This window comes from Anopheles coluzzii, chromosome 2 (assembly GCF_943734685.1).
Source record: "Anopheles coluzzii chromosome 2, AcolN3, whole genome shotgun sequence".
Taxonomy (NCBI): domain Eukaryota; kingdom Metazoa; phylum Arthropoda; class Insecta; order Diptera; family Culicidae; genus Anopheles; species Anopheles coluzzii.
Genome location: NC_064670.1, coordinates 9,778,693 through 9,797,477, shown reverse-complemented (window position 1 = coordinate 9,797,477; position 18,785 = coordinate 9,778,693). Strand labels below are relative to the sequence as shown.

Genomic DNA, 18,785 nt, shown 5'->3' with positions numbered 1-18,785 from the left:
GCGTCGTGAACCGGGTGAATTTAAAGTATGTTACAGTCTGTTCCCAAGTTACGCGAATTCGAAATACGTGAATTTTTATTTCTTACAGTTTAAAGGCCCATATCATTAGGATCGAAAGTGATAATACGGGCATAGTCGACTAGTTACACTTCTGTTCACACCTCTTTTGGAACCTGTAGGATAATGGTGTCACTACCCTAAAGGGTACACCACATGCTGAAGATTGACATGCCACTACCATAGCTAGACACGCTTGCGATGGGCACGGGCACCTACGAAAAAAAGTTTTACGTGTATGTGAACGCATGTGCGTGTATGCGTGCTCACGATTTCATTCATGAAAACGACCACCGTATCAGTGCCGTCAAAGCAATCACGAAAGAGCATAACATTTGCTACCAGTTGGTCTGGTGGGTGGAAACGCGTTGCCATTCCGGAGCGTAAAATGCGGGCCAATCGTGCTGGAACCGCCAAGCGCTCTCTCATCGCGCCACGGTTCTCGCTCACCAGGAGAGTCCGAGTCGGCGGCGATGTTTTTCCTCCCGTGCGTACCCACAGTTCGGGTTCAGGGTGGTTTTCCGAGACTGCTTCAGTTCATGGTTGACATCCGCTGCTGCTGGTGGTTGCGGTGATTTTTAGTGCGAGCGTGATTTCCACCAACCGCAGTCCTACTAGTGGCAGTTCGTAGAGTTCGTCCGTTCAAACGACATGCAAGATGGAGGCATTAAGTGTGTAAGTGTGCGTGTAGTGGAAAGAATAAATATGGAGCAAAAATTTTACGACCATTGTTTGTGATTTATGGTGCATGGGGAGGTTTGGTTAACTTTCAACCTGTTGCACCTGCTGTTTGATGTGGTCTGGGTGGTTTTTCCGATGTTCGTTGAATTTAATATTGAAGCCAATAGAGTGATCGCTAATAATATGTGAAGCTTACTCTTGAAGAATACTGGAAGTTAAGATGAGCTAGGGAAATTGGCCATGTGTTTGAGTGGGGTGTGTGTGTGTGTGCGCGTGCCTGTGTGAGCGTCTGTAGCTGTGCAGTGTTAAGTGAGAAGAAAACAAACAAATCTGACCGAACCGACAACTCAATCACAATGGTAAGCGAGAACTACACGCTGATGCTGATGGATGCGACGAATCGGTACAATCTGTCTGCGTTCAGTACCGACGCCGGTCCAACCATGTCGCACGAGGACGAGACGGAGATGATCGTGTCCACGATAGTGGCGATCTTTTTCGGCTTTATCGGTATTACTGGGCTGCTGGGGAATGCGCTCGTCGTGCTGGTTGTGCTGTCCAACCCACAGATGCGCTCGACGACCAACCTGCTTATCATCAACCTGGCGATCGCGGATCTGCTGTTTGTCGTGTTCTGCATTCCGTTCACTGCCACCGACTACGTGCTTGCGTCCTGGCCGTTCGGCGAGCTATGGTGCAAGAGCGTCCAGTACCTGATCGTCGTGACGGCACACGCCAGCATCTACACGCTCGTGCTGATGTCCCTGGATCGGTTTCTCGCCGTGGTTCATCCGATCGCGAGCATGGTCATACGCACGGAGCGGAATACCGTGCTGGCGATAACGATCCTCTGGGTGCTGATCATCACCACCGGGCTACCGGTGTCGTTTGCGCACGGAATCAATGTGAGTAGTGTGGGATTCGCCGTCCTTTCCTCGTTTATATTTGTTCTATCGTCAGCCCGAAATAACTACAACTAAGAACGCAAACAGAAGAGTTTGCATTTAGCGAATTAAGATATTTGTGCAAAGCTAAGTGGCTACGATAGGGGAACGGTTTTTTTATAGCCTGTAATTTCATATCGGATCCCGATACCGCAAGAGGGAGCCGATAAGAGCAATGAACGAAGGGCACGATTAAGCAAGGGGTATACAATAAAATACAACAAAAACACTACAATTTGAACATGGAAAGGAGACTTCCACAGCAATCCACCACCCGATGCGGATTCCATGTAAATCGATAACGCCAGACCTCGAGCGTGTGCCAATCATTCGCATTCTATGTATATTCGTGGTTTCGTCTCGTGATGTTTCTTTACACGCGCACTCAAGGACTGCAATATGGGGATCCACTTGTTGTTTGGTGTTTGTTTATCAGTGATGCTTGTGTTTTTGTTCGTTCTTTTTTTCTCACTTACTTCGTACGATTGAATCATTGTTATCGCTACGCTCTGGTCAACAAACGCACCAGAACACCTCAGTCGTTCATGGAATGCAATGATAGAATGTGCGTATTTTCTCACTCTGTTTCTCCCTCTCTCGCTCTCTCTTCCTGTTTCTCTGTCTCTTTCTCTCCCTCTCGCTATCTCTCTCTCTCTCTATTTCTCTCCATCTCAAACACACACTCTGACACAACGTCATATCGTTGATGGTTGTGTACAGCAGGTTTGTTTTGTGTTTCATATCACTGTCAAACCTCCTACTGCCTTCCATTCGTCAGAAAGCAACACCACTCCTTCACCGCATCACCCGTTGATAACTCGGGAGACGGAAAAGCCGTGATGCCATCTGGCGCGGATGGTTGGTCGAACGTGTCACAATACTTTTCGTGTGTTTTAGGATGCCATAAACCAGCCATTGATTAGCGATAGGAGCTGGGGAAAGGGGCGTCAGAGCAGAACGCATGTTACGCTTGTTGCCAATTCTCGGAAAGCAGGACACGCATTACGAGCGTTATTGTACTGGCCGGGGTTTTATCTTATTGACACGGTGTACTAGTACTAATGAAACAAAATACAACGAAAATAGATACCATCAAATCACATTACACATGAAGGGTGGTGATGATAAGGATGAGCAAAATGGAAACATTCAGCAGAAAATCAGTAGGACATTTAGATTCAATGCACTTTACAACCTTTGGATTTGGTTCTGTTCATCTAGGAAACAGGAAACTTCGTATGTTTTGTTGAGTTATGTTCAAAATAATCCAACTAATTGCCTTGATGCACCAGAACAGGTTCATTCAACAGATAAAGCCGATTATTGGTAATTAATGTTGTTTAATTAGTTCGTTCTAGCGGTGCTCAAACTGCGTCAAAACCTGTTTTGCTACAACTGCATCAACGCTATTTTTGCATCCCTTTTGTGCCAGTCTTACTTTAGCCTCTGATGCCGTGACAGTATTATAAATTTCACTGCCGAGCGCAACATAACTTCCTCTTTGACCTCACCTGTTTTGATGCGTTTGCTATCTAATATGGTCTGGTCGGAGGTATGTTAATTAGCTGTTTAAATATGTATGCAAATTCCTTTCCCGCACCGGCTCGCGTTCGGTGAGACTATGCATAATTAAAGCAGCAAATTGATCCGTACCGGGTATCGGTGTCGGGCGAAAGTAGTGTTCGATTTCTGGTTTCAACTGCAGTATTTCATGTTATTGGGGCCCTTTCCGTTGCAAGTTCGTAGGCTTAAATTTCAGCCTGTCAGCTGTTTGCATTGTATAGCAGTTTTCGAGCAGCTATCTAAGTGGGTATAATATACAGGTGGGCTTATCCCAAGGTGTATGAATTTTGAATCAGCCTTCATTTTATCGCTTCTGCTTCTGAATGAAGATTTTAAGAGTGTTTTGAGTATTCGTCAAGCCTCAAGAAAGCTTGTTTGAACAAAAATTTTCTCCCATCCTGTCAAAAAGTGATATTAAAATTTAGTTTTAAAAAACATACTTTGAGACCACCTGGACTACATACACTTTGATTCTAGATTCCACCACCTGATCTCTTTAATGCACCTTGGGGTAAATGTAAACAACACCGTGTTTTCGAGCAGGTACTCGAATCTAATTCTAGCTTTGTAGCTAGAATAATCTAGACTGAAAATTGCAGGCTAGTTTTTTGTGTGGTTTTGTATGGAGTGTTTACATGATTTCAGCCTCCAACTGTCAAACTCCATACAAAAAACTGACTAGAATCGTGAAGGGCCCCATTATTGGTTATCAGTATCAAATGTTATTATTGGTTTATGTTGTTTGGAAGAGAACAATACGAGGGTGATCGAAAAGGCAAAAGGATTCAATGGCTTATCAAATTACTGCAGCAAGAGCATTTTTACTCGTTACTAAATAGCATCAAAAGCTGTTTGCTTAACCCTTCTTCGTTGTTAAAAATGATCGTTAAGGTGATGTAATTAAACCACCTTCTCCCTGCCGCTCTTTTTGGGAAGATGAGAATAAGCTACAGGATGCGGAATGGAAAATTAAATTCCACTTAAGAGCGTCCCACAGAAAAGGAGTTGTATTTTTTCAGTCTGCTGACTGGTACATTTCCCGGAGACGAGGGTGAATGAGACGCCCAAAAAAATAAAGATTGGAAGTTTGTGTCTACAAAAGCTATTGAATCTCCATTCGTCACTTAGCGTGGCGCACAAACACTTTGTTCAGTCGATGTGCTATAGGATGTGAACACATTCAAGGGGCGTATTTTCTCTCAGCTTTGTTTTTCTCCTCTTTGCCAGATACTTTTACCACGGCCCCGTACTAATGACACTTTCTTTTGCCAGTGTAAAACCCAATTTCTCGTCGGCTAATGGCATTCTATGCTCGTGTTTTTAATGCGAGTCGAATAAACAACGTTTGTTTTTTATCGTTGATTTGATGTATTTAGCGATGTTGCTGGCCCTGCTGCTTGCGTCTAATTTTGTTAGTCCTAGTACGAAACGAATTTCCCTGCACGAAGTCGCTGCCTCGCTGTCTTCCCGCCAAAAATAATGTACACACACGTGTCACATTCGATTTCGAGCTCCAAGATCAAAGACTCCCCAGTTTCCAGGATACGTGAACTTTGCCGAGGCTAAGGAACGCATGGCTCGATTGTGCGTGTGTGCAGAGAGCTTTTCCTCTACGGGCGGCAACCCAATTAGTTCTGGCTGCCAAACGCAAAAAGACTGCGTGTACACACTTGCGCACACACAGCGTGAAGAAGGCACAGATATGGTATGACGAAAAGATGTTGTGCGATGTAGGCATCTCTGGAAAGGGAAGCAACCATGTACGCTGTAGGAGTCCTATTTTTAATTCAATTCCGTCGCCTATCGATCTGTGGACTCTCTGCCTGATGAGCCATTTGCGCAATTGGTATGCTTCGACGCAGTGCTTCGCTTTCATTTATCAGGCTCGCGCGAAATGAACTCGTTCGCAACAAGTGAATTGAATTTGGTTCAAGCTTCAACGATGACATTTTCTGTGTTGTTTTTTAGTTGTTAAAACGTGAGCGCAAATGCACACATCGTTGAACACCTGAGGCGCATGGGGAGTGGAGTTGTTTCTGAGGAACACACCGGCACCATTAGTCGCTCAAGTGTTAATGGGATTTTATTTTGTCGCTGGAAGCTATGTCACATGAGAATGGAGGAAACACAGACAAATACAGGACAAGAGTGAGAAAAAAAAATCCACTGGCTATTTGTACAAGGAAAACAGAAACACAAACACCGGGCGCATCGATGCTCGCGAGCTTTGTTCGGTTCAATCAGATCCATCAATGGTGATATCGTGATGTAAATTGCATTTGCTGGATTGGACTCACTTTTTCTCTCGGCTCTTGTATTGCTGCATAGTCTCTTTGTGTGTGTGACTGTGTGAAGTATAATTTCCATACCTCTCGAGGGCAAACTTGCTCGATTCAAGCACCTTGCACATGCATCCTTGGCATGGTGGTGAAGAAACAGAAAGAAAAGCAGCAGCAGCAGGTGGCGACTGACCGTTTGTTTTGCTGCCGTTGTATCAATAAACGGCACCTTCTCTTGGCTGGATGCTCTCAGGAATGAGTAAACAATGCGAATTAAACATTCTGTGCGCTGCGGACGGACTCGGCTTGCGAAATGCAATTTATCTAATGGTGGGCGAGATAGCGAACGTGTACCACCAAGGATGGTGAATATGGAATAGTTGAGGTAAGGCATTTGATGCAAATTGTTTGCATAAACCAGCAGTATGCTGGCTGGATTTGCATTGAGAAAGTGCAGGCGCGTAATGGTGGTGCTGTGTGCAGGAACCGCTGGAAATAGTTCACCATGCTGTGCTTGTTTGGAGGGTCGTTTCATCTGTCAGTCGTTTTGACAGCGTTGAAATTAGTTGTCTGAAGGCAGAACTGGAAGTCGTATGGGGTCAAATGGTCACTCAAGGTAGAAATTTGATCCGTACAAGGATAGGATAGGTCCTTCGTACTTGGAGCAAGATTAATAAAGGGTATGATCCCATGACGGGCATTTCGTGCGAGTTGACGACTGTACAATGGAATTGGTATTAAATTATTGAACAAAATCAACCCCATCGGACCGCGGATCATAAGACGCAGTTTCCCTGGACTCGATCAGAAAAAGTACAACATCTCGTCTTATCGTGTGCTCACGGAACATGAACATAATTAGATTTCCGTTCATCGGCCACACAGCTTATTGAGATTGGTTTGATGAAATTATGTCGACATTTGCCTGTTACCAGTCAATCATAATTAACATAAACCACCATCTTCCACCGATTGGACTTTGTTCGCATACCCATACAAACAAGAGGAAAAGAACGAGCACAAGAAATTTGTCAACACCGGGGCCCCAGATTAGTAGCATCAACAGCGTAAGCTTCCGGCCGGCTCAGTGTGCGCAGGTGCGAGAAGAAAGCAAGGCAGATGGACAGACGGGTATACTCTTAAATCCCTGCCAAGAAACATCAACGACAACAACAAATCAACCATCCCATCCTAAACGAGAAGTTCGTTGAAAAATCGTTTACATCCTGCACCGGCCGGTTATTGTTCGATGCGCGAATACTAATTAGTTGTCTAATTTGTCGGAGGAGGGGGGATGGAAAAGACACCTTCTTCCAATGAGCTTACATCACCAGCGATTAGGAGCAAGAGACAGCAGGGAACGTAACAGAAGAAGTAAAAGAGCACACGAAAAGTGTATCTATTCAAATGGCACTGTGTTCAGTGGTTCATTTGCTTGGCCGACAAATGTTAATTACTGCGCGGCATCGTCGATGGGACCGGCCTCAAGTAAGCGTAGTGGTTATAATCAGATTTTAATGGCTTTTTCCAATGGAATCTGCTTTTAGATCAAAGCTAATTGTTCGTACAGTCTTCGTGTGCTCAACGGAAAGGCTTAAACGCAGAAGTGGGCAGATTGTGGGCGGGAAGACCATTCCTATATCATCTAGCCCCCTAACGAACCGAGACGGCGAAGCGGTCGAGCGCAGGTCGAAGGATTGTGGAATGATAATTGCCATTGCCGAAAACTGTCAGCACCGCACGTTCGGTCGAGCGTAAAGCAGCCTGAAGAAGCCATTTACCTTGAAGAGTTTTGCACAATAACTTTTTCAAAGAATTGAGGTGAGGGATGGGTTACTCTATGGGTGACTCGATCGAACGCTTAGAATGGTTTACTATCCCCATCCTTGTTTAAGCTTCCCTGTAGCAGCAACTGAGCTTTCAGACCATCAAAGCCGACGCGCAAAACATGCCTGAATTTTCTGCCCAATTGATTGCGAAAAGGCTACAGTTCGAATCGATTCTAGTGCGTCAATGATACCGAATGATTGGGTTAGCATTGGCAGGGTTTTCAATTTTTGAAGATTTGTTTTGTGTGGGCAGATACAGTGTTGCAAGCCTGATAGTCTTGAAAAAGAGATTCATTGAATCCTTAATTTATGATCTCGATCTTAATATTGCATCTAACTGAAACATACTAATACCTACCTCGCTATTAGTGAGCCACTGCCACAAAAGGTTACCGATTTACAAACCGAAAAGAGCGAATAGCGTCCCAAATCATCTTAAACGGTTTCTCCAAGATATACATCATCAAGGCGATACATCAAGGCGACATGGTACGCCAACCGCTCGCAACCTAAGCCTGAGCGGAAGGAGAAACGGCCTTGCAGGACAATTCGCCGGTTTTAATCGCATTAAAATGCTTCATCGCGCGATCCATCCAAAAGCTTTTCGAACCCTTGGGAAGCCACGAGGCAAGGTTCTACGAAATTATATCATCCAAAAAGGGCAGGTCAAACTCCCGAAAAAAATCCTCACGGCCCAGCAAAATGTCGGCGACAGTTTCACAATTCCGTTCGTCCAACACGAGCCTGGGATCGTTCGAACACTTTGAAGGCTTGCGCTTTTTACATCTCGTGGGCCGGGAAATTGTTATATCGAGCCCCGTATTTATATCATCCACCAACGGACTGTACAAGCTTGGGCACAATGCCTAATGTTGCTGAAAGTGAAGCAGTGCCGAAAACAAAATGATAATAATAAAACGTTGTACCACTGGCCGACCTTGGATATGTTCGGGTTGTTATTTGCTTGTGTGTGTGAGTGTGCGTGCTTTTCTCTTCTTTTCAGTGAGCTTTTGCTGCCCTAATGCCTTCCAGCGTCAGGATGTACCATTTTCTCGGATCGTGTCGCTATTTTTTTGTTGCTCGCAGAGATGCAATCCAAAGAGAGTCCTCCTACCCTCCCCCCTTGTCAATAGACAAGCACTGTTCTGTCGCGACTGGCCCACTGAATAGAATCTGGAATTAATGAACAGAACGAAGAAAAGAAAAAGATTAGAAATCCCAAACTCCTATTGTCGGGTGGCCAAAAATCTTAAATTCGGCGAACGTTTTCTACACGGAATTGGCGTTCATCCGCCAGTGCCGAAACTTCCAATTATTCTGCTCACATTTTGGTAAATTTACTCCTCACACACACCAGTTGACCCTCGGTGGAGACCATATTTTTTGCTCCCTCCCTGTGTTGTGTGGTGGCACGTGATAAAAATGGCGGAAAAGAACGCTGAACTGCGTGCGTGGGTCGGAGGCGTGAGTAAGCAAAGTTTGAATTAATTTACGCCGCTTGCCGCCCTTCACGGGGACCGTTTGCAGGATATGGGCATGAGGTTGTTTATGAGGTGCGTATTATTAACGTATATCCTTTGAATTCGTAGATCTTGCCTTGTTGGATATTTTATTTTTCTTCGTCTTCCCTGCTCTGGTGCGGGAGACGAAGAAGGACCTTAAAATATATTACCCACGCGAAGCTGCTGATAACGACCACTTTCCGGTAGGCCCTACTCTCGCTCACTCTCTCATTGGCTCTCTCCCTGGGTACAATTAATATCGGCAAGTAGAAACTTACACACTTTGCTACACGCTCTAAGTAATTCTGGGCAGCATGTTTCCCTTAGCTCCGCCGGAAGCTGAGAAAACTTGTCGAATAATTAGGTTCCCTTTTTTCCAGTGTTTTTCTTCCCTGTTACCGCGCGTAGCCATGCTGCTGTTGCTGGCTCTCTCGGTATCTCTCTCTGCTCTGGTGGTTATGCATCATCTTACCATTAGCCGGATGTTTGTCTTTTCGCATGGAAGGATGGGGAAAGGGGCCGACGGTTGATTTATCTTGGCATCGACAACTGGACAAACTTCTTCTCCGTCCCACGGGTGGAGAGGAATCTGTGCTTAAACTCGCCTCTCCTCTACCGGACGGAGGCGGAAATCATTATTCTCGGTCTGTTGCCTTTGTCGAGTTGCTTCGGAATCAAGTTCGTTTTTGGCCGGGCAATTTCCGCTCAGAAAGTGTACCGGGAGAGAAGCAGGGGGGAATAGAGCCTGGGTGTATGGCTTAGCTGGATTTAGGCTTAGCCGATCGCGTGAAGCCTTGAGAATGGTATAATGAAATAATAATTCTTAATTCGCCCTGACGAACCGGCATTTCTGCTTCGTTTGAGTTGTTTTCAAGGCTCATGTTCGGCCTCCAATGACATTGTTCATGCTTGAGCGAGTGTTGTGACGAGGCAGTGTTGATGGTTTCGGTATCGCTTCCAGACGCCAGTAACCTACGCACGATCGAGTTCGAGTGAAAATACGCTGCATCATCAGGCCGTTATCTTGGCTCCTGAGCTTGTTAGCTTCTGCTGCTCGTCTGCTGGAAAGAAATCAATACACCCGACATACATGGCAATCCGGGCTCACGATGGTTCACTCTCACCCATTTCCAAGATGGTACCAATTTCTGGTTTATTTTCTTGAACGGATAGTGGCAGATGTGTCTGTCGGATGTCTGTTTGTGGGCTGTTTTTACCAATTTATCCATTGCGATTGTTTCCTTACTTCCACACACGCTCTCCTGCCGATTGATATGTAAGGCTAGCAGTAAGCAAATAATTTAATCAGCTTCCCTTCGTAGTGCGTGTGTCAGTGCGTGTGTGTGTATGGCAGTACGCGTTAGTTTCACAACCGGAGTGAGTTATTATTTGCTCAGCATCCATAAATCTCCATTATTGCCGACGCCGGTTATTTCACTGCAGTGGTTCCTGGCCGCTAGTTTTCTAATCGGTGTGATTTATTCGCTTTGTCCATTGCATCTGACACCATTTGGCGTGGTGGCACAGGAGGAGGGTGGAGGCCGCAAGCTAGTATGGAGGCGATACTCCGGAAATTGGGCCATTTTTGAGAAGTGCCGCGCGTCCTCCTACCGATTGCGAAAAGTGGAAGGTTTGGCTGCGTTTGCTACAGATAAACAAATAAATAACCACCTTCAATCAAACACAAACCAGTGTGTGAGCGTGTCGATGTGTTGCGGTAGGAGGCAGCATTAGGCAGAAAAGGGCAATCTATTACCGTTAAATGGTTTGTGAGCCGATTTTGACGATTTGTCGTAGTGAAACGTAATGTTTTGTTTAATAGTACGCGATTTTATGTAACGACATTTTTAGTTGGAGTGTATGTGCAAAAAAATCATTATGCTCTTTTGTGAAATTAAAGTAGTTTTAAGTGAAAATTTAAACATCATTTTCATGTCGTTCATTAAAAATGAAACAATCTAGAATATGAAGTTTAGTGCTTTAAACGAAAGGTAATGGAATCTACCCAATCTACCGGCACAAATTGTGTTCAGTTTGTTTATATCAATTGCTGAATAGAAACCTTAACATTCCATGGTTGATGAGCAAATGAATGGATTTCAATTTGGAGGACATTGAATAAATTTATTCCCTTAAATTTCTGTTATCAATCATGACATATCACCGTGTTAAAACTTAAGGTTTAACGTATATATTTGAAAGTGGTATTACAGTTATCACAGTTATATACAGTTACAGTTAGTTATATACAGTTAGTTAAAATGGTTTCTAGATCATACGGGTTTAAGATGTTTGATAGAAACCACTGCTAGAGGCACACACGAGCTGTTTCTTTGTAACAAACCTTCATAATCACCATCACGATAAACATTTTTGCCACGCATACATCCTGTGCCTTAGCGATTTATTTGGATCTAGAGCTACCTTAGGAGCACAATTGAAAAGAATATTGTTATCCATAAATGGATTCTGGCTCAATTCCCTTCAAACCACCTTACTACGACTTCGTATTGTGACTAATGAGGCTGCATAAGTCAACAGACCGTAACTAATCCACAGGATAAACACTGAGAGCAAAGGCGCTTTGAAAGCATGGTAGCACGGTAGCCAGACCTGTTCGGTATTGTAGCTTTTTGTAAGTTTCATTTAAATTTATTACAAACATCCATCTGCAAAACTGATCCTCATTATTCTACCCGTACTACGTTTGCCATTGTTGATTTAAGCTGAATCCTTTGAATTTAGTTGTGAGCACGTCATTTCAGTTGTCGTTACTTTGATATTTGTTTGCCTTCTCTCTGTTGAATTGAGGTCAAAACGTATCCCTGAGTTCGGGCATCGGGGAACTGACGAAGGTCCGAGATTATTGCAGTGAGATTTACGCAGATAAATGTGGTTCCCTGATAACGTTGTTAATAAGTGAAGCGTTTTTATTGCTGTTGTTTCGCATTTCATATCCACCATTTCAACCCAGACAGGCATGCGTTGATAGGCAAAAAATGAAAAAAAAACCATAGCCGTTCCCAAACTTTGCTTCCATCCCATATAACCCATATAACATCCCGCCAAGGTTTGAAAAGGCCAGATAAGCAGGGGGGGGGGGGGGGAGGGGGGTTAAAATTATACCTCCATTTTTTTAGCCAATGACGTACGACAGACCGCGATACGGACTCGGTTTAGAAGCGCCATCAGGGCTATGTTTGGTGCCGCAAATGAAACGATGAAGCGTTTTTCTGAGTGAGTGTGGTGTTTTTGTGTGCACGCCTACCGTTTCGGGCATCTACAGTGGAAAGTGGAAGCTTTTTCATGTTTTAGTTTTGTTTTCATTTTCCACAGTAAATAGTAGCGTTGCGAACTGTAACGAAACGGGCACGGAAGGGAGAGTCGTTGAATTAACCTAATTTTTGTGTGAGTTTTTGGGTTTCTCCGGATGTTGTCGAAAGTGGCGGTGGTTGGTTGGGTTCCACTGTTTCGGGTCCTTCCTCAAATTGGCCAATTGGGAATCGTAATCGTGCCGTAATCAGCATAACGGACGGTCTACTGCCGATGCTCGTGTTGGCCTTGACGGAGGCGACCTTTCTCCATTGGGAGACAGAAGCGACGGGGATGAAAATTGTGGTGTATTTTGTTTTCACATGAAGGTGTTAGTATCATATATCTTGGGTTTGGTTACGGTTGTATGAGTTTTTGATGCTAATGCAGTCAGACAAAAGGATTGTGTATTATGTTTTGTGGTAGCTATGAGGGAGCATAAAATCGGTTGGACTCAAAAGTAACACAGCGATGTTATTTTTTATAGTTTAATGAGTTTGATTATAGAGAAAACTCTTCTATAATCGCTTACAATCCCTGAAAATAAATGACATTATCTTTCATTTTAAAGCTTTCGTAGACAATGTGACCCATCAGCACGATATGGCTGTCATAGAATCTGGGCCATAGAATAAATGCGATCGTAGCTTCTCGTTGTGCGCGAGACTGTTTCGCTTTTTTGTTGGTTACTTCTTCGTTGGTTCCGCTCGCTTTATCTTCCGTAGCAGGTGCTTCTGCACGAGGCCACGGGTCAGGAGTACAGTAAAATACTGTTTTTCCGATTTTGGGGCCCTTTGTGTTCCGTTGTTTGCTTTAAAGCATCGCACGAGCGTGTTGTTTTTGCTGCCTACCGTTTGATGTGCCCAGCATGTCTTAGTCGAAGGGAAGGTGCAGTGGACGAGTATAGGGATGAATTAATTTCGATTAACGATTACCGGCACACCCATGCTGCTCGAAAAATGTTTGTGCAAGCGCGAACGCGCACATTGCGACCTCGATTAGAAGGCAAGACCCAGGCAGGAAGGTTAGAGCAAGACCAGGTGCGGGAAATAATGAAAATGCCTTTGGCGTTATTGTTACACAAAATTGAATTCACTTCCAGTGTACTGGCAGCCGATGGTGGTGGTGGTGACGATGGTAGTAAAACCAACTTCCCCATTGAATGGTAGGTGCCAACATATAAAATCGCTATCGACACGAAACCCGTGCTAGAAAGAAACCAGTCAGCGACTTCTAAGAGATGGTGGGGGTAAAATGCTGGTGGAGGGACTCATTTTTCATCTTCGTATAACCTCAGGATTTATTTTTTGTTCTTGTCTCCCGAGAATTACTTCCTCCGTCTAACGGTATCTCCTCGCTCGATACGGTTAATAAAAAAGCTCTTATTTTAATTAAACTCCGCGATTAAACTTATTGAACTTTGGATTAAACTTATTGTTTGTTATCAGTCGATGTGTTCTAGAAGGAGGTGCAATGAGAAAAGACCATGTGAGGAAGATGATAATACGTGATAGTGGAATGGAACGGAATGTGGTCATGATGAATGTATCTTCATCAATCATGGACCAGGACCCAAGAATGGAAATGGTGGTGTGTTTGCCTGTGTGTGTGTGTTTAACACTTGAAGCGCAGGCTTAAACGAATTCGCTCAGCGCTCAGTTTTGTATCTGACGCAAAGTAATTCTCTTAAGAACTAATCAGGCAGGCAAGAGAGAACGTGATCGACATGTGCTACGTCACTTATCGCAATCCAACAAAAGGGTGATATCAATCACACCAGACATTGTGGCTCGCGTCGCTCTCTTGCCATGCGTTACTCACTCAAAAAACTGAGACGTCAGGCTGGCGGACAAAGCGTAAATTACTTAAAAATCCGGCAATTAATTCCGGTAATTGTAAGTTCGATTCTGACTTCAGCTAAATCAGAACCATCAGGCTCCTGACGTACCTGACGGATTCATTCAAAGACGAAATCATGCAGAGTTGAAGTCGTCCAAAGTAGGACTCACCCGCAGTACGGCATTTCATATCGTTTTATTTTTTATTGTCTTTTCCTTTGCGCGTTCTCTTCGTAAACAGACCTTTGTTTCTAAGAATATCGCTCAGCGATGACAGCAATACTTTGCGACAGCATCCTTGCACCGGCCGTCTCCAACTCCGACACACTGACTCCCGTCGACTTCGGTCGATTCCAGTAAACTTTGATTCCCTCTCGAACTCCGAAATTGCACAACTTTGTCTCGGCAACTGCGGATAATTCGGACTTGGTACGATTCCAGGCGGCTCCGGGTATTGCTGCTTGGACTCACCTTTCGGAGACAGTGTGGAGGGTGCTGTCACTCGGTGGGTTACTGCTTAACGTCAACATATTGCTTAACCACTTTTCAATTTCAACCTCTAGTTAATATGAATGTGTATGTGCGTATGTTTGAACCTACAATTCTTCCTTTAGGCACCCGCAAACATTAGCAGTAGAAGCAGCAGCTTTTTGATAATTTTGAAGTAAAAGTGGTTACGAAAGGTGAAACAGGAACACCTGTGCATGCCTGCCTGTTCACAAACTTCGGAATTGTCCAAACACCTTCCCAGAACGTGACCTTGACCGGTGAAACTATAGACGCTGGTGCCTTGCGGGAGTCCAAATTATGACTGCTTGATGCATTGACGTCACGCTGGCCCCGCGTTGCTTCGTTCATCTTAGGCAGCAATGTTGTGCAGCATTCAAACCCTCCGAGGAAAGTTCAGACTGGAAAACTTATGTACTTATTTTGGTGACGCGGGTGCAACAAGGTTGAACATTGCAATATTTTCGTTCAATAATGCACAGAAAGCGTTGAACAGAATCCGGTGAGAAGAAAGATTATTTATGGTGCTTTTGCTACCGTTTGGTTGGGAGAACTTTTTTTCTTCTTAAAGAAATATCTAACACCGAGTTAATATTAAAAATTGAGCACAAACGGCATCGGTTGGCGTGGACCGGAGGCAGACGGAACCGATTTGAGCAGAAGGATTTGGTGCACTATTAATGGCTGCGAGACCAGACGACAGAAAGTTTCTAGCAATCGAGAACCGTGTATTGATCCTTGACGGCTTTTCCCGTTTCTTTATTGAGTCACCTTCCGGCAGTTTGTCTATTCGGTTCATTTCTTTTCCAGGTAAACAATTTTCTTGTGATAAACCGTGTTAGCATGGCGATTGGAGGAAAAAGGTAACGAAGGAAACGTAGGCACCCGTTTCGATACCATTAGGAAAGCAAATATTTTTCACAATTTTCCACGTATTGGGTCAAATGTTGGAAAAGGTTTGACTGTTGAGAATGGATCCTGATGGAATGGAAAGTAAGTGTTAGTATGAGTGTAGGTTGTAACATGCTCGAAAAGATGTCGAATGTTGAGAGCAAAGGATACGGAGAGAGAAAGAGAGTACCGGTAAATGGAACAAAAAAAAATGCGCAGCTAATCGTTTCCCATCGATTGGCCATCAATCATTTTAGGTGAAAGGCGGGAGAAATTTTGTGGATTCGATACAAAATCACCTGAAAAAGGAATAGAAAAAAGGGGAGAAAACCCTCGTGGTCGATAAAACCAACCCCGTATAATGAGTTTTCCGACACGCTCGACGATACGAGCTTAATTTATATAGATAGTGCGAACAAGGAAGGGCAATCGATTTTTTAGGTCATCGGAGATAGATGCGGTTGCTTTCATATTTTTTATCCAAATCGTTTATTCCCTTTTTCTAATAATATATTGCAATTGCAAAAGCTAGCTCTCAAGCCTTTACTTACTCTTAAGTTATTGCTTGTATAACAAAACTAGTTAAAATCATCATCACCATGCGCTTCCGGCGAAAAGTTTTCCTTCGTAACTGATAACATAAGTACGGAGAAATGCGTTTCACCTTTTGATGTAACGTGCCCGAAAAATGAAACGTAGAAAAATCTAACAAAAGCAAAGCGTTCGTCAAAAGCTTGTTAGTCGGAGTCATAGCTTGAACACGAAGGCCACGACCCGGCAGTTACCAAGCAACGGGAAAAGTTGAAGTTGGAGCTCATCGGGCGACAACATATGCTATTTTCTGACGCTTTCTGCTCTTTTTATTTTTTTTTCTTTCATCCCGAGCTGGCACTGTTGTTAACTGGATTCGCCCCGGCGTCCATGACCCAGTGCGGAGTTGATGAAGTTTTACACTTTCCTGTGAAGCGGGTAAAATGCAGGATGGAATGGCGAGTCGGGTCCCCTCGGTATTGACTTACACTCTGCGGGGTTGCCCTAGGCAGACATGCTGACGCGAGCAGGATGAGCGTCATCGTGTGCGAGTAATCAGACACCCTTCACACACGCTCTCGTTCTCGTTCCCGCTCTTTCGCTGTCTCTTTCTTCCACTGGACTGGGTGTGTCGGCATTGGGGACAGAGAGCACACCACGACAAGTCTGTCGTCAATCGGGCGGAAGAATATGTGGCGTTCGTTACGCGGAAGCCGATGATCGTTGGTGCTTACACTGCATGAGAGAAAAAGAGACCGAGAGTGAGTGAAAGGCAGGAAAAACTAGGTCAACAAAGAAGGATGCAAGATGCGGATATAGTGATGGTTGCATTTTTCAAAACCAGACCCTAATCCAATGCTTTCTTTTGCATTAATGCCAGGATGAGTTGCATTTAGTAGCGCAAAAAAGCGAAAAAAGAAGAGAAACCATAGCAGCAAAACCCGAAATAAAATTTTCAACTCAATCGTTGGAAATTTCAAAATTGTCGTGGACAAAAAACGAGTATCATCTAAAACCATTCTGTTGATCCGTTTGATTGGGGTGGTTCGGGAAGGTTCCAATAAAGTAGTTATATATTTCCAATTTGCAACATTCCCCCAGCCGAATTGAATTGAAACGAAAACAAGCATTATCGGTCAGTCACCACTGCCGTGGTGTGGAAAGCAAGGTAGAGAAACGTCCATTTTCCATTGCAAATAAATGATGATTCTCAGAATGACTTGCCCTATGAAATGGTGCGTAAAACGATCAGGTAAACGTGTTTTTGCTATTTGAGCCGTTCTCCAGCTCGTGATCAGATCATCGAACGATGGAAACATTTTCGTTTTGACCAGCAAGCAGCAAGCAGTAAGCAAGCAAGCAAGCAAAGATAATAAAAGAAGGAAAACACAAAAACAACAAAAAAGCAAACCTCTCACCCCAATCGCCTGAACTTTGCCCGGACCCGGTGAGGACAGTGTGCGTGGATTGAATGACCCCTGAGGGTGTTGCGCCCCGTTGGTCGAAGTTATTTGAAAATAAGAGCCATTTTTTGAGTAATGAATTTTGGCTACCAACGGCAGCGAGCCGGCTCCTGTACCTGCGTAGGACCGCAAATTCTATCGCAACGCCAGATACACACGTTTGAAATTTATGACTTTTAGTCGAGCCTATTCAAAGCTCACATTCACACATACGCAGACGATTCTCCGGTCGTCAAAAGAACCCTGTCGGCCTGCTCGTCGTCAACAACCGGCTGTCATTGCGAATTATTGCAATACTCTTTCAGAATGCATGACGATTTGTTGGCAATGCTTGACTGCAGCTTTTCTGTGCTTTCCCAAGTGACATCGGAAAAATGATTGCCCTCTTTCCCCTCTACAGATCATTCCCAACGATGGGTTGTGGGATTTCGATTTAACGGATCAAAACCAAATCCCCTTTTGATATGCTGTTCCCACATCAAACATCAAAGCGATCCTTTTCCGAAAAGGGGAAATGTGAAATGAGTTTTCCTAAACGTCTTGTGCGAATTGCCATCGCTGTGTTTGTGTGTGTTTTGTGCATATTTTCGTATGGCAGCTCTGTCCCCCGACCTTAAACAATCCAATACTACAGCGCACTTATCTGGCTTTCTCGTTCCTCTCCCACCCCGTCTCCTGAAACATTTTACGGTCTATCTTGGGGCAATCAAATGCAGAGCTTTCGGTAGGATTGTTTCGGTCGTTTTCCTGTTTTTAATTTGTCCACGAACAAATCTACGACGATATCTCAAAGGGTCTAATGCGCCACAACAACGACGTTCGCGATGTCGAATGTAAATGCAAACCCACGGCAGCGTGTAATAGGAAATACAGGACCGAGGCTAATGTTTGCTTGCTGTTTTATATGGGGGACACCCCTTAAGCAACAAGGCGTGTGAGGGATTAGATGAGGAGGTGGGTGGAGAGCTTTTTGAAGACGCCGGTTGCAGTCTTTAGCGGCGCTCCCACGATGAGAAAGCAAAGATAATGGTGGTACCGTTCTGAGAAAATCGTCAATCTTTTCCAAAATTGTTTTTTTGTGCGTGTTGTTGTTTCCGTTCAAGTGTAGCGGGTACTGTGCGCTTAAGAAAAGATTGCACAGCAAACAACAATCAACAATCTGGAACGCTTTCAAACGAAAGGCAAATGACTGTTAATCGTAATCGGAAAGGCAAGATTAAGATGTAGCGCTTCATTGTGCTTGAGTTAGGCAAATACTAGACGCGAGGGTCTAAGAAATGCCTACGCCCCACGATGAAAAGAATGCTACAACAACAAAAAAGTACATTTATCATATTTGAAGCATTAATTCTAGACTTTCAACTGTGCGTACTCATTAGCTTAATGAA

The 18,785-nt window shown here is 44.2% G+C and overlaps 1 protein-coding gene across 3 annotated transcripts in view; it reads left to right on the top strand.

Moving 5' to 3' along the window:
* The first annotated feature begins 447 nt into the window (after positions 1 to 447).
* LOC120950787 (allatostatin-A receptor-like) overlaps positions 448 to 18,785 on the top strand; it is a 141,933-nt gene continuing 123,595 nt past the window's right edge. The window contains exon 1 of one of the 3 annotated variants that reach the window (XM_049607488.1): positions 448 to 1,643. In XM_049607488.1, coding sequence (XP_049463445.1) covers positions 1,095 to 1,643 — 549 coding nt within the window. In that variant the 5' untranslated portion in view covers positions 448 to 1,094. The remainder of the gene's footprint in view (positions 1,644 to 18,785) is intronic. The other 2 variants (XM_049607489.1, XM_049607487.1) reach the window with 2 other exon arrangements.